The sequence below is a fragment of the Notamacropus eugenii genome, chromosome 3 (assembly GCF_028372415.1).
Source record: "Notamacropus eugenii isolate mMacEug1 chromosome 3, mMacEug1.pri_v2, whole genome shotgun sequence".
Classification (NCBI taxonomy): Eukaryota; Metazoa; Chordata; class Mammalia; order Diprotodontia; family Macropodidae; genus Notamacropus; species Notamacropus eugenii.
In genome coordinates, this window is record NC_092874.1 from 410,927,165 (window position 1) to 410,943,453 (window position 16,289).

The window sequence follows — 16,289 nt, forward strand, 5'->3', positions numbered from 1 at the left end:
GGCACACACTTAATTCAGCTGAGTGCTCAGCTGTCCAGATCTGACAGCTTGTTTTCTGTTTTATTTGAGCTTCTGAGTATGCTACAAGACTGACTCATGGACAATAAAATAATAGCATTTTAAGAACATCCGGGCCCACGCTGTCACTTTTTAGATGTGGAAATGGAGGTCAAGTATGTTGAAGTGATTTGTCCAAGGTGGTATAGGTCTGAAGTATCAGACCAGGGATTCAAATTCAGGATCTCTGACTCCAAGTCTGGGGTCCAGGGATGTTGCATAATTGGTTCAAGGTCACATTAGAAAGTAAATGGTAGTGTCAGAGCTAGCAATGAGATATCCCTATTTCTCATCAGGGTTCTTCTCATCAGACCATGTTAGTTCTTATTCTAAATATTACAGACTGATAATCTCTTCTGCCATGTGTACAAGAATTGCTTTGTCTGATTCACATAAGTGAGCATCCTGGTAGTAAATATAATATGTTTTTAAGCTTAGAAATCATACTTTACCCAAGGACAGAAGCTCACTGTAACAGGACTCGTTATTTGTGAAATTCAATATGTCTTTCTTAGATCATATCTAAAAAGAACGAGAAGAATAAATATTCTATTGAATACTATCTCCAGTTGTCCCTGTGGAAAGCCTTATAACCAAATTCTAGTATGTTTCACAAATAAAATATCATCAGCACTTAAAAATTATTGCTATCTTTTATTTTTATATCACCTCCAATTCCAAATATATCTTTACCCCCTTCCCTACCCTTAGAGTTATCCATTCTAAAAACAAAAATAACAAAAATTAAACACTTTTTAAAAGAAAGTGAAAAAGAGTTGAGCAAAAACAGGGTATCAATCAGGAGTGACAGCTTAGGCAATACTACATATCCACAGTCTTTCACCTCTGTAAAGAAAGGAGGGAGGTGCATTTCCTCCATCCTTCTTCAGAGTTAAACTTCTTATTCATTAAGTTTACAGAACCTGCAGTTTTGTTTTGGTTCTGATTATTTTCCTTGGCATTATTTACAATCACTGTGTATTTGTCTTCCCAATTTACTTATTTCCTTCTACATAGGTCTCCTAGTGCTTCTCTGAATTCTTCCTAATTGTTCCTTATATTAATATTTTTTGCTTTCATGTACCACAATTTCTTTATCTTTTTCTCTAATTTACAGACATCAACTTTTATTTCTGGTTCTTTGCTACCACAAGACATCTAGCGCTACATAAATGAAAGTATTTTTGTCACCATGATATAGTGGAAAAAGCACTGGATTTGGAGTCCATGAGCCAGAGATTTAGTCCAATCTCTGCCATGTATAAACTGTGTGACCTTGGGAAAAATCACCTAACTTCTCTGAACCTCAGTTCGTTATATCTGAAAAAACAGGGGGAATAGTGTAGACAAATACTTAAAGCCCTTTGCATCTCCAAATCAGTGATCCTATGGTCTAGTTATGGGAAACAGCCCCACTTTCCACTCTGTGATGTCTGTTATGGTTTAAGATAGTTTGTTATGTCAAATTCTATACTTTGAAATTTGATCTAAATTTCATGAGGTAAGACACGGTGTCACAGGGGAATTTCAATAAGGTGTTCATCTCCCCCCTCCCTTTTAGGCTTGATCTGGTGGTTGGGAAAAATGATATTGAGTAGCATTTATCTGTATATTGTAACTTAGCCTTCTTGCTGGAGAGCTCCCTACCTCTGTACCTACTCTATATCACTTCTGAAAGTAAACTCACCTTACCTAGTGTTATGATGGAGGAGTTTGTTTTGCCTTTGATTTATCAGTATTTTGATGTACGTGTATCTCAGATGTTTCACTTAGTAACTCTGGGTTGTCGATAAGTCATCTGACATCTCTGAGGTAGAGTTTCTTCTTCTATAAAAGAGGAACACTTAGATGATTACTGATAGGATAAGGTGGTTTTAAGTCAAGCCCATTATAAATCACAAAGTGCTATATAAATGAAAGGTATTTTTGTAATGTTCTGCCCACTTCTGTCCCTGGTGTATACCTACCATATGAATAAACTTTGAATGCATGTTAAATTTTCATTGACCATCCCTCCAGTCGCTCTTCATACTTAGCACCCAAGATAATAATTTACCAAATGGTAATTTGATACTTTTGTTTCTTTAAAGCTGGGGTAACTCATTAACCCAGCAGGGTCTGGCTCAATATGCTTTTTAGTATATTTAACAGAAGCTTTGTTGAATACAGTTCATTCTGTGCTTACATTTTAGAGAATTTAGGTAGTTTTCTTTTCTATTTTTTCATCAAATGTCTATCATAGCTACAAACATGGCATGTGTTATATAAAGTTATATGAAGTTAATTCAGTTAATAATATATTAAAGATCTCATGGAGCTCCAGTATTGTTCAGGAATAAACTAAGAAATGCCTTGAAGGAGAGACACAGCATCCTGGAGATGAAGAATTCAAATGTGTTTTTAAAATCAGTTCTCCCACTTTTTTTCTCTTAATAGGGATGAAATGGCCCTATCTTCTTCTGGTGCTGCAGGCATTCTCATTGGCTACTGTCCCCAGAAAGATGCCTTGGATGAGTTTCTTACTGGCTGGGAACATCTGCATTATTACTGCAGGCTGCGTGGAGTTCCCAAACAGGATATCCATAGGGTAAGCATCCTTTGAGAAAAAGGACAGTTAATGAAGTCATCGTGGCCATCTTTCAATTCACAAATGAATTTTATTTTCTTGTCGAAACCATCTGCTTAAAACAAAAATTTACTTTGTTAAAAATCAATAAAAATACATCTATGTCTGACCACATATTCCTACGTATCTATGTGCATTGAGGAATTGATGGAGGATTATGGTGGTATATGTGGCATATATGGTGGCATATGGTGTATATAATGGAAAGAGTATTGACTTTGGAGTCAAAAGTTCATGATTGAAGTCCTGGCTTTGACACCACTTTAACTATGTGACTTTGAACAAGTCATTTCTCCTTTCTAGACCTCAGTTTCCCTGCTTGTAAAATGAGGGGGTTCAAGTAGATGACCCTTAGTTTTCCTTTGAGTTTTATTGTTCTATGATTTAGTTATGAAAGGTAGACGTCTAGTTGAATACTAAAGACAAGGATGGGCACGGAGGTGAAACTGTTGATATAACATCCTATCTGGAGTGACAGCTTCTTGACTATCTTCCTTTCCCTTTAGCCTCAAGGGAATGATGAAAGAGAAGCTTTTGGACAGTATGTCACTCAGTGTCTGAGAGACAGTGGTAGGTGGGCAGGTGTGAGAAGGAACTCCCCATGCCTTTATTCCTGTCTGCTCACCAGTGCTCACTAGAGTAGAACAGTACAGACAGTCCTGACTGACGAGTCAGAAAAAGATTTTCACAGGTAACTCCTGGGATGACAGTTGTTGAAGACTTATTTTCATCTCTTTCATCACCCTGGTGGTTAAGAAGTCATAGACTTCTGGGGGATGCTCAGTGTAAAGAAGAGGAACATGTAAAGCATTCCCAATCAAAATGCAGAGAAAATCAGAACTTCAGGCTCACAGGCATCAAACAGAACAGGCTTCTTCTGCTCCCTGACCAGGATAAGGAATTTCTTGTGTTTTTTTGGGGGGGTGGGAAGGAGGGAGGTGGGAAGGGTTCAGACTCCGTTGCCCATTCACATAAAAAAATCTTGAAAGGAAACTAGGACAGATTTGGTCCTTGGATGGAACCATCACAATTCCTGTTGCCTCTCATTTTAATACAGCAAGGACAACTGCACACCCCCAATGTAGGCAGTATTCCCTCCCACTTTAAATATCTATTTAATATTCAGGCCTAATCTTCTGGAAAGTCTTTCATTAGGTGTTTATTGTTGTCAGCCCCTCTCATTAACTTTTGATTAAGGAAGTCAGATGTTGTGCAAACACAATGAGTATGTCCTTTTGTTGTAAGAAAAATATATTAGGAGATAATTGTTATTACATTAAGTCTTGGTGATTATTTGCTGTCACCACTACCAAATGACAGTTCTGGTAATCACCTTATAGCATAGCTTTATTGTAGAATACACCTAATAAAATTTTTATTGAATAGTAACTGGAAACTAGCTTCATCCAGAGCTCATAAAACAGCAAATGAATTTTTTTTAAGGCAATGTTCCTACCTGCTCATATATTTTTTTCACAAGTCATCGGATAGTAGGAATTATCCCTCTAGGAAATTATATTAAATAAAATTAAAACAATAAAATCATAGGATTTTAGAGCTACAAGAGACCTGAGAGATGAACTAATTCCATACACTTCTCTCACAGATGGCTAAACTGAGGTTCAGCAGAGGTAAAGTTGTACAACATTGATGAACCTGTTGAAATTAGGTAATACACATTTTAGCAGTCTTGGTTGGAACACTTGGATGCCAGTCTAGATGGAATGTAGAGTCTGTGAAGGGAAATAATGTGAAATTAGTTTGGAGTGACTGTAAAAGCTATTACACTAATCCATGCAAAAAATAATGAGGGCCTGAACTAGTGTGGTGGCTATGAAATTAGAGAGAAGTGGACAGACGTGAGGGGTGTTGTAAAGGTAGAAATCACAAGAGTCAGTATCTAGTTGGATATGATGGATGGGGTGGGCTGGGGTGGGGAAGGAAGATTTTGGGATGATTTCAAAGTTTTCAACCTAGGTTACTAGAAGGATGGTGGCACCCTCAATAGGAATGAGGAAGTAGAGGAAAGTTGATTACTAAGTGAGTATAATAGTGGTAGACCAGGTGGTAGATATGTAATCTTGAAGTGTGAAGATGAGGAGGCAGAATTATAAGAGGAAGGTTGAGAAGAGAGTAGATGCTACTTCTTGAGTGATGTGTGTGGGGAGTGATGGGAGTGAGAGGAGGCAACCAGAGACTTGGAGACAGGAGAAATAATTTCCTGATGTTTCCTACAATCATTCCCAAGTTTCCCCCATCTTTAGGATGCCTCACCATGCCTTCAAACTTTTTCCTATAGTTCCCTTTCTTACTTTTCCACTCAAAGAGAATATAATATGTATACATTGATACATGTATACATGTATGTGTGTCTGTTGCATCTGCTTCTTTTCCCTCTCTAGATATTCTGATTTCTCAAAGTTCAACACCAAGCACAATATCTTGCATGCAATAGGCACTTAATAAATGCTTAATTAATTGAGTTGATTGAGACAGAAGAAGGGAAGGGAAAGGCCCCCCCACCCCTGCCACTTACAGTTTGCTTAGGATCTCCTGGAAAGAGATGTAGGAAACCCAGGCAGCTCTTCTGAAATTTGCCATGTTTTTCTCCTTTTTGACTATCTGGCCTGTTGCTCCTTAATCAATGCTTGGTCATTTCCTGAGACATTAACCTTGACAGCATGATGTAACCAAGGTTGTTTGTTTGTTTTTCCTTGTCTGCACTAAAGCCTCTAGCAGGGTCTGGAAAATACACCTACTCAGATTAAAAATAATTTATCAACCAGAATGTGATTAGTAACAGAGAATGAAAGGGCCATTTACTAGACAAAGTTGTCTCTGGGGCCTGAGGCAACCTAAGAGAGTAAATGTGGATATGTAATTGAAAAGTTGGCACTCTCTTGCAGAAGAACAGTGTTTGACCTTGGCGAGGTCATAGGATGTGTTCATATTTCCTCTTTCCAGTTAGAGAAGGTTCCAAATTGTTTTGTTTACAATGTGAATGTATTGTTAGAAAAATGTTTGTTACATGATGTACTGTCAGGCATGAATGACCATTAGATTTTTGTCTACCTGTGTGTTTTTAAATTTTATTCATAGTTCATCACAGTTTGTCCTGATTTTCATCTTTTCTCTTATGTTGAGTGAGAATCATATGGTAAATGAGGAGGGGATGTGCACTGATATAAAAGTCAGAAGGAAAATGAGAGAGAAGAAAAGGGAGAGGGAGAAAGAGAGAGAGAGACAGAGACAGAGACAGAGAAAGAGAGAGATAGACAGAGACAGACAGAGAGAGAGACAGATAGATACACAAAGAGGCAAAGAGACAGGGAGAAAGGGAAGAAGGAAGGAAAAAAAGGGAAATTAGGTCATTTATTTTAGTTACAGCTTCTTCCATCACCCCAATTGTTTATAATTTTGATCTAAAAGATATTCATATTCTGTGGAGATAATTTGGTCCAGCTCAATGCAGTTAAAAAATTTTTAGGCATTTGCAGTGTTCAAGGCATGGGGTTAAACATTGGTGATACAAAGATATAAATGACATGATCACTGTCATTAGGAAGCTTCCATTTCAGAAGGGGGAATATAACATGCTTAAAGTTAAATATAATAAAAGTTAGCATCGCAGGTGGTGGTGGTGGTGGTGGTGGTGGTGGTGGTGTTGGTGGTGATGGTGGTGGTGGTGGTGGTGGTGGTGATGGTGGTGGTGGTGGTGGTGGTGATGGTGGTGGTGGTGGTGGTGGTGGTGGTGATGGTGGTGGTGGTGGTGGTGGTGGTGGTGGTGGTGGTGGTGGTGATGGTGGTGGGGAGTAATGGAGAATTCCAGATAAAATATTTCAGGGAAATTTGAGAAGAGAAGCTATCTAGCACAATGTGTAGTTCAACAACTGGATGACACTAGGGATATATCAGGATTAAACAACACAGCAGTTAACAAATGTTTAATAAGTGCCTATATTATACATTACCATGTAGTATTCTGGGATAAGGAAAAACACAATGCCAAGAAAAGGAAAAGAATGTAAGAAGAAATAAAAGAAGAAAGAGAGGTAGATGGGATAGATATTGAACATATTCACCAATTTAAAAGTCCACTTTTGGTATCAGTGTTGGTTCTAAAACAAAATGTAAATTAGATAAAAATTGTTCTCCAAATTTTTATTTCCTTCCAGCATCTTAAAGCCTAGAACTTGTTCTGATTTGACAAGGTGATTAATTTGATATTAATCAATGCTGATCAGCAAATTTAAGGCAGAAATGCAATTCCCTTCTTTGCCCTACCTCCTTCACACATACATAAGATACTTTTGAGCCAGTCCTCTTTCTAAGTAATATGTTTATGTTATAATAGCGTCCTTCAAGAGACACTATCTCCACCTTTATTTTCAAATCTAAAAGATTGCCTTTTATGATAAGGATCTCTGTTCAGGTAATGAGTTATGGCAATACCACACTGGATTGATAATGGCAATTTTTTTAAGGCAGGGCTTTGTGGCATTGCTCAAACCATACCATGATGATCAACTTATGGGAGGCATTCCCACATAGCTTAATTGTAAGGCACTTTTACTGTTTTGATTACATGTGAAGCTGGCAATGATTGCTACCCATGCTCACAGTGGCATCTCTGCAGGGATTGTAACAAAATATCACAACTGTTTAGGGAGTATTCTATTTAAAATATGCTTCCTAGGGATTACTTTGATAGGAAATACATAAAACAGAACAAGCAGAGGTTAACATTACAGAACTCTGGCTTTCAATTTATGTGAGATCAAGAAATGCATATCAAAAATGCCTTACTTCCTTGACTAAGATACTCTTCCATTACCGCCTTAAGGTATGAAAATTTTCTTAGGTTCTCAAAAGCTATGACAAGAAAGGACAAACCTGGCAAGTCCTTCCAAGTACAGACCAAGGGATGGATTCTATATCCCCTTTTAGAGGATGAGCCTAGTTTACTATGGAGAAGTTTATCCCTATTTTGGCCAGAGAAGGATGAAAATGTTCGTTCACAGCTACTCTGGACAATTTGTCTACTAAAGGAGACGTTGTTGTGACCCAAGTTGGTGGAGGTAGTATTCCCGTTGACATGAGCATGGATCTTTAACAGTGTTGTAGAAGGTCCTTTGGCACCATTTCTCATCCATTATTTGTATTCAACTGAGTTTTTTACCACAGAATTTCTTACCATTTTGCCTTTTACTGCAACAATTACTGTGGTGTTCTTATGATAAGCATATTTAATCATCAAAGGGTTTCCCATCCTTTCTGGCACATTGCACTTTAGGTGATATCCCTCAACAGCAGCAACTTAGCTAGAGTGTTTTTTTTATTATTTGTGACAAAAAACCATATGTCAGGAAATGTAGCAAACTGAAATTTTCTGATTAAAGCTCTTTCAATTCTGTTGGCTTTCTGAAAAGAGTGTTTTCAGAGCACTAAAGGAATCTAATACATCTGTGCCTCATCCATGAACAGACCATCAGTTCTTAGTTATTTGTCTAGTACCTTTTCTTAACTTGGAATTCCCTGAAAAATAATTTAAAGAATTTCTCCTTCATAGGATCATGTGTTTCTGCAAGTAAGAGAACATGGCCAGCTACCTTTGGAAGATAATAAATGACAATGTTATCAATGTTTATTTCCTTCTCAAATCTATGAGATTGACTATGATTCTCCTGTTTAATAATCTCTACTCATTTCTATCATTTGTGTACTTGGTCCGAATAACCCACACTAGAATACTCATCGATTTGTTTGATTGCATAATGAGGAAGGAAGAGAAAGCACATGATTCACTTTTAAAATAAAGTTAGGTATGAATAATGAGATGCACAGATAAAACCTGTAGCAAGATTTAAAAGGGGGAAGGGAGGGAAGGGCACACATATTTATTAAATGCCTACTATGTGCTAGGCACTGCACTGAGTGCTTTACAAGTATTATGTCATCTGATCTTTACAACAACCCTGGGAGGTAGGTGATTTATGATTCTTGTATTACAGTAGAAGGATTAGAGGCAAATAGTAGGGAACTGACTTTTCAGGATCACCCAGCTATTAAAGGTCTGACATTGGATTTTAAATCTGGTCTGCCTCACTCCAGGCTCAGCATTTCATCTGCTATGCCACTTAACTATCTCCTAAAGGAAGCTTCTTAAAGAAAATAGAATTCCCATGAACTCGAACATCAAGTACCAGAGAAACAATGATGATGATGATATATTATATATACAAAACTATGTATTTCTATGTTGTATGAATATATATACATATGTGTACATATAGTAAATGTTAACAAATAAATCTAAAATATAGTGTTTAATCAGTCAATAAGCATTTTGAGTACCTACTGTATATAAGGCAATGTGCTAAGTGTTGGGATACAAAGAAAGACAAAAGATAGTACAAGCCCTTGAGGAGCTTGCATATTCATTGAAGCATATATGTGTATATACATTTCCATTGTATATTTCTATCCCCATCCATCGATCTCTCTATCAATTTATATTATACATGCATAGGTTTCAAAGGTAATGGTGGTGATAATGTCCAGAGGTTTAGCCCTTTGCTAAAACTGCCAAAAGGTTGTTATTGTTGTTGTTTTTCCAAAGATAAGTTATCAACTGCAAGGATGGTTAAATAACTACAGTATATTTCAAATATTTTTTACTTGGGAGAAGGAAAAGGAGAAATGAATAGGTTATGAATAGCAGTATGAATCCCAAGGAGGGACATTTTTTTTTTACCTGAACACAAGGAGATTTCTCATTGTAGACAATGTTATATACATAATGTTGTTTTCTTAAGAATCTTCTACTATGCTGGGAGAAGTCAAATAAAGATCCCTGAGACAAGTTTGCTTCAGTAAAAGATAAGATTCTTTCAACAGAGAGTTTAGAGGGCAGTAACTCAATGAGGGAGCAACAGGAGAAAGCCCTGTAAAGGTTTTAACACTAGGATTACACACAACTTGCTGAGAGCCTGTGGCCAGGCATCTGCATCTTTTAAATTCTAAAATGTATCCTGGTGAGAGGCAGCAAAAAGTTCCTTGAGAGCGAAATAGGCAAGGTTTGTACAATTACCTATTGATAAGCAAGTTTTACCCAGAGAAGTTCAGGGCTTCATGACATGTAAATCTTGGTTTATATTGTGTCTCCCGTTCTGTAGATTTTTTTTTATAGTAAGTAATGCTTTAAAATGTACTTTAAGAGTTCTATGTTATAGAAAAATAAATTTTCAGTAAAATGTCATAATCCTTTACTCTAAGAATGTATTTTCAACCCATATAAGATATGGAAAAAGTACTGGACTTCTGAACCAGAAATTTTGGATTTTAATCCTATCTCTGCAGTGTGTCACCATGACCTGGAACATAAATCATTTACTTTCTCTAAGCCTCAGTCTCTTCATGTGTAAAATGGGGATAAAGATATGCTGCTTACTTCATTGGGATTTTTTTCTCTCCTAAGGTGTGGATCATATAGGGCAGCTAGATGGTACAGTAGATAGAATGGTAGGTCTGGAGTCAGGAAGACCTGAGTTCAAATCTGTCCTAGGGCACTTTCTAGCTGTGTGATGCTTGCAAATCATTTAGCTTCTATTTGCCTCCGTTTCCTTCACTGTAAAATAGGGAGAACAGCAACACCTACCTCTCAGGAGTGCTATGATGAGCCAATGAGATAATATTTGTACAGTGCTTAACGTAGTTCCTGGCACATAGTAGGTGCTGGAGAAATGCTTTTTCCCTTCCTTTATTATTTCTTCACAATCTAGAACAAGAAGTGACCTCTGAAGTCATCAAGTACAAGTTCCTGATTTTATAGATGAGGCCACTCAGCCCCAGAGAGAAGACCCAGAGAGAAGAAATCACTTTCCCAGGGTCATATAAGTAGTAATAATCAGAAGTGGAATTTGAGCTTATGGACTCCAGTTTCAGAGTCATTTTGCTTTCTAGTATAACCTGCAATAAGATAACGTATTTAAAAATACTTGGCATCAAATGGTTTTAGAAGAGCAGTGTGGATCCTAAGGTATGTTTTTTTCTTCCTGATATAGCAGAGGCTACAGTGATCACAGTCTCTGTTGAACTGAGAGAGAAATAGGATAAAATAGGTATAAATTCTACTAGAAGTAGAAAGTAGCTGACCTTTTTCTCTCACTTGAAGAAATATATGACTGTGGGTATTTAAAATGTTTTCCAGGAAGTCCCAAATTGAAGTTAAGGAGCCAAGTACCAGCTGAGCAAGGATGAGTGAGCCATTGGATGTCTGCTCACAGATAAACACGGCAACTTGTTTTTTTCCTTTGCTTTCCTTGCAGTCTCGCTAGGGTAGGAATAATACTCCAATACAAAAGAATCAATGTGTCTGCTCATTTTATACCAAAACGTAGATTAGTTAAAGATGGCAGGTGTTATAACAGGAGAGGGCACATACAAGATTCCTCTCTTTTTGCCTCAGTGTAGAAGAAGACACCAATGACAGTTTAAAATAGTACCAGAATCACATAGCCTTGTTATTCATTTCATCCAATCATTCATTCACAAAACATTCGTAAGCACTTATTATGTCATGTGTTAGGTCTTATTGTCTTGACAAAGAGAAAACAATCCTTGCCCTAAAGTAGCTTATATTCTACTGGGTAAAAACATCATGTAAACAGAAAAATGCATTAAAAATATATTCTTTGCCATGATTTATGGCAAGATTCAAGGAAAAGTTTGGCTTTTAGGTCAAACCCTTGTCAATGTTTCCTGTAAGTTTTTAAAAGTTGTGAGCAGATGATTATGTTACATGAACAATAAACTATGATCACTGAGAATCAGTGAACAGTTTTCAGTTAAATGGAAACAAAGCTTTCAATAGTTAATCAGATGTTCCTTGAATGATATAAATAATTATTAGTATATCCCATGGTAATTAAACATAAACTTCAAAGCCATACACATGAATGAAAATCATTGGCATCATTTCTGTGCAGCTAAATGAATCTTTGTTGGGGTCAGGTTGAAGAAGGGAGAGAAGATTCAAACTCCTTGACCAATATCCTGCAAGATGAAAATATGAGACTGGTCTGTGCCCATCTCTTCTATCAGTTCAGATCTTAAAGAGAAAGGCTCGGCCCTATCTTAAGTCAAGTCAGTTCCAGGACCCAGTGCCTTTCCTATCAAAGTCATCAGTAAGGGGAAGTGAGTAAAACCAGTTAACCAGAGACCCCTACAGTGCTTTGATTGCGAGTATATCTTATTAAGTCTTCAGGGAAGAAATGAAAGCAGGGTAGCTAAGCCTAGAAGCTTAATAGGAAGAAAAGACTTTATATAGTATATGTATATATTTTATTGTTAGGATACCTGACCTTCTGGCCGTAGCCCAGTGAAATTGTTATTCTTTTACTTCCAGATCTAAGGATGGAGAATCAGATTCCAGAGAGCTCTGTAACTTGCTAGCTGTGTGAAGATCATAATAATTTATCAGCTTTACCAGCTGTTGTGAGAGGGTCAGATAAAAAAAAAATAGGTGAAAATATGGTTTAGATCTTACTTGTTATTGTTAATAATATACAGAAGCTACTGGGAGAGGCCACTCAAAAGAGCTATGAGGGTCATGGCCAAGTAGCAGGACTCAGCAACTATGTTTCCTGCACAGCGTAAACATGTGACTCATTCTATGTTATTGTTTAGCACTAAAAGCCTGGCAGTGGGGAGAAGTATCAGGATTAATTTAAAGGATGGAGTTGTCATATCCCAATCAAGGTGCTCTCTGCTCTCCTACAAATCAGAGAAGGTGTTTTAAGCTTTGCTAAGTCTCTCCTGATCTGTAACCTTATCTTGAGGCATAGCTTGGTTAGACCTGTGATAACGTATAAGCAAAATTGTCACTATGCTGCAAACAATCTTTGCATTGGGGGATTTTATACGCTTAATGAGAGCTTCTCTCTCTCTCTCTCTCTCTCTCTCTCTCTCTCTCTCTCTCTCTCTCTCTCTCTCTCTCCTCTTTCTCTCTCTCTCTCTCTTCCTTTCTCTCTCTCTCTCTCTCTGTCTCTGTCTCTCTCCCCAATTAAGTAAATTAAATAGAGGCTATATATTTAATACTCAGACTAATTCATTTTACAAAACACAACTAGATATTGTAGTAGATTCCATGCTAGATTTGAACTTAGGGAGAACTGACTTTGGCAACTAGGTGGTAAAGTGAATAGTGTTGGGCTTGGATCCAGAAAGATCCGAGTTCAAATCTAGCCTCAAATTGTAACTATGTGAACCTGAGCAAGTCACTTAAGCTCAGCCTGGGTTTCCCCATCTGAAAAATGGATATAAATTGCACTTATCTTATATGTTTCCTGTGAGAATAAAATGAATTCATATTTATAAGGTGTTTTGAAAACCTTAAAGTATGATACAAATGCTATTATTAATATTATTATTATTTATGTCCTGCCTCAGATAACTTTATCTCTGTGACCCTGAGCAAATTAATTAATTTATTTGTCTCAGTTTTCTGTAAAATGGAGATAATAATGTTATCTTTCTCATGGGTTTGTTGTGAGGAGCAATCATTCCATCAACAAACTTTTATTTTTGTGACTTTTTATTCTTATTAATTTATTTGTTTTCAGTTTTCTATGATCACTTCCATAAGTCTTAGATTTTCTCCCCCTCCTTCTTCCCTCCCTCTCTGAGATGGCATGCAATCTTGCATGGGTTCTACACATACATTTTTATTAAACACTTTCACATTAGTCATGTTGCATGGAATTAAAACGAATGAGAGAAACCATAAGAAAAACCAAACCAAAATAAAACAAAACACAACACAAGAGAAAACATTCTGCTTCATGCTGTGTTCCTATTCCACAGTTCTTTCTCTGAATGTGGATGGCATTCTGTATCATGATTCCATTGGGAATGTTTTAGGTCTTTGCATTGCTATGGATGACTAAATCTACCAGAAAAATTCCTTATGCACTGTGGTTGTTACTGTGTACAATGATTTCCTGGTTCTGCTCCTTTCACTTAACATCAGTTCATAGAGGTCCTTCCAGGTCTCTCTGAAGTCTTCCTGTTCATTGTTTCTTATAGCACCATAGTATTCCATTACATTCATATATCACAACTTGTTCAGCTGTTCCCCAATGGATGGGCATCCCCTAGATTTCCAGTTCTTGGCCACCACAAAGAGTGCTGCTATATAAATATTTTTGTACGTGGGATCCTTTTCCATTTTTATGATTTTTTTTGGATACAATCCTAGAAGTGATATTGCTGGGTCAAAGGGTATGTATATTTTTGTAATCCTTTGGGTATAGTTCCAAATTTGTCTCCAGAACAGTTGGATCAGCTCAGAGCTCCACCAACAATGAATGTGTTCCAACTCTCCCACATCTTCTCCAACATTTATCATCTTTCTGTTTTATCATGTTAGTCAATCTCATGGGTGTGATGTGGTACCTCAGAGTTGTTTTGATTTGCATCTCTCTCTAATCAATAGTGATTTAGACCATTTTCCCATATGATTATAGATAGCTTTAATTTCTTCCTCTGAGAACTTCCTGTTCATATCCTTTGACCATTTATCAATTGGGGACAACAAACTTTTATTAAGCACCTACTATGTGCCAGATACTGTTTGGAGTACTGGAGATAAAAAGAAAGGCAAAAGACAGTTCTTACTGTCAAAGAATTCACAGTTTATATGGATGATCAAATGAAGTAACACTTTGCAAACCTTAAAGTACTGTAAGTATTGACTACTAGTATCCTCATCCTCATCCTTATCCACCTCAGAGGAGGACTCCTCCAAGACCTTTATGGCTCCTAGACTGGGACTTGAAGCAAGAAAGACTTTGACATGTGGAGAGGAGGAAATATTGTGCTCCAGGTGATGGGGATGGCATGTGTGAGTGTATGGAGGTGGGAGAACAGGATGAAATGAGGAATAGCTCATGGTCTTGTTTCTACTAGCTCTGGATTCCCTTTGATAACAACACCATTCATTTGAAAATGCCTTTGCTATTTGGAAAATAATTATTTCATGTTTAGAGAGGAAATAGCAACGAGTGATTTAAATTTTTAATTTAAAAAGTCATAATTTCATTAAATATTTTTGAAGCACCTGCTATGTTCAAGGCATCTTTACTTTAGATGCTGTGCATATAAAAACAAAAAATGAAACAGATCACACTTCAATGAGCTTGCATTCAACTCAAATTAAACAAACCATAATATATTCAGCAAGAAAAGCTTACAAAATGTCTTTCCTTTAGGTTTCTGGAGAACTTGTTAATAGACTCCACCTTGAGGCTCATATTGAAAAACCAGTGAATACCTACAGTGGAGGAACCAAGAGAAAACTATCCACTGCTCTGGCTTTGGTGGGAAAACCTGAAATTCTCTTACTGGTAAGAAGTATGAATATCATCAAACTGATCTTCTTGAAACATGATGCAAAATGGCTCATCCATTTAACTTGCAATCCTCTGTCAAGTAGAAATGGTTATACCTCTTGTCTGGCTATATTTATATAAATAAATGAATTTCAATTTTTATTTATTTTACCAACAGCCAAAAGTGAACCTTTAAATTGGTGAATATGTTCAATATCCAATGTACTTCCATTTTCTCATTCTTCTCTTTTAAGTCTTGCATTCATCTCCTTTTCTTGGCATGGTGTTTCTCCTTATGCAGGAATACTATATGGTAATACATAATATAGATAGCCATTAATATTTATTCATTGCTATGTTTAATCCTGATATATTCCTAGTGCCATCTATTCATCGAAGCTATACGCTATACTAGATAGCTTTTCTTCTTAAATTTCTCTCATGTATTTTGTCTGGAATCCTTTATTACCAGCCCCACCCTCCCACAACCACTCTATTATTATACTACACATGTATGGAAACATGTGAAACATGATATACAAAGACTCAATTATTTATATAGAAAAAGAATGCAAAATTTCATTTAATCTTTTGTACCTTAATGAGAAAATCCTGGATTTCTCTGTGACTATTCTTTTGTAAGGCATCAAGAACACGATCATGGCACAAAGGAATTTAAAATGTTGCTAATCTGAAAGCACTTTCTTTCGTTAAATGACATCAATTAGTTAATACTTGTCATTTATACATTATAATAACCAAATGTCAAACTTGATTGGTCTCAGCTTCCCAAATTAATTAAGGGCAGTAAAGATCACATGGTAATTTAATGCAAGGGAAAATTCTTAGTGTTTTGCTACCCTATAATTGCAAGTTTCCCTTGACCATAATAAATGAGAGAATGGGAGGATAGAGATTCTTTCTAAGAAGAAATAAAAAAATTCTTTATCCAATTAAAAATTATTATAGCTATAAATATACTCACAATGGCATTTAAGAGGGTGGATAAATCTATTAGCTAAATATGATATTTTAGTGGAAATTTCAGTCTTCATCCTAAAAAGGGAGTTATGGTACTTTGAGGCTTATTTGTCATTATTTCAGCGTTGACATTCCTGTCGTTGGCTATGTTTCCAAATGTTCCTGGAAATAAATAAAATAACTTTTAGAGTTGGCAGGAACCTTAATACCTATTTATTCCAAACCACTCCCACTCT

At 36.6% G+C, this 16,289-nt stretch overlaps 1 protein-coding gene across 1 annotated transcript in view; it reads left to right on the forward strand.

Moving 5' to 3' along the window:
• The window catches only part of ABCA13 (ATP binding cassette subfamily A member 13), a 371,167-nt gene that overhangs the window by 300,957 nt on the left and 53,921 nt on the right, over positions 1 to 16,289 (forward strand). The window contains exons 42-43 of the mRNA XM_072598129.1: positions 2,494 to 2,644; positions 14,953 to 15,087. Of these exons, the coding sequence (XP_072454230.1) occupies positions 2,494 to 2,644; positions 14,953 to 15,087 (286 nt within the window). The remainder of the gene's footprint in view (positions 1 to 2,493; positions 2,645 to 14,952; positions 15,088 to 16,289) is intronic.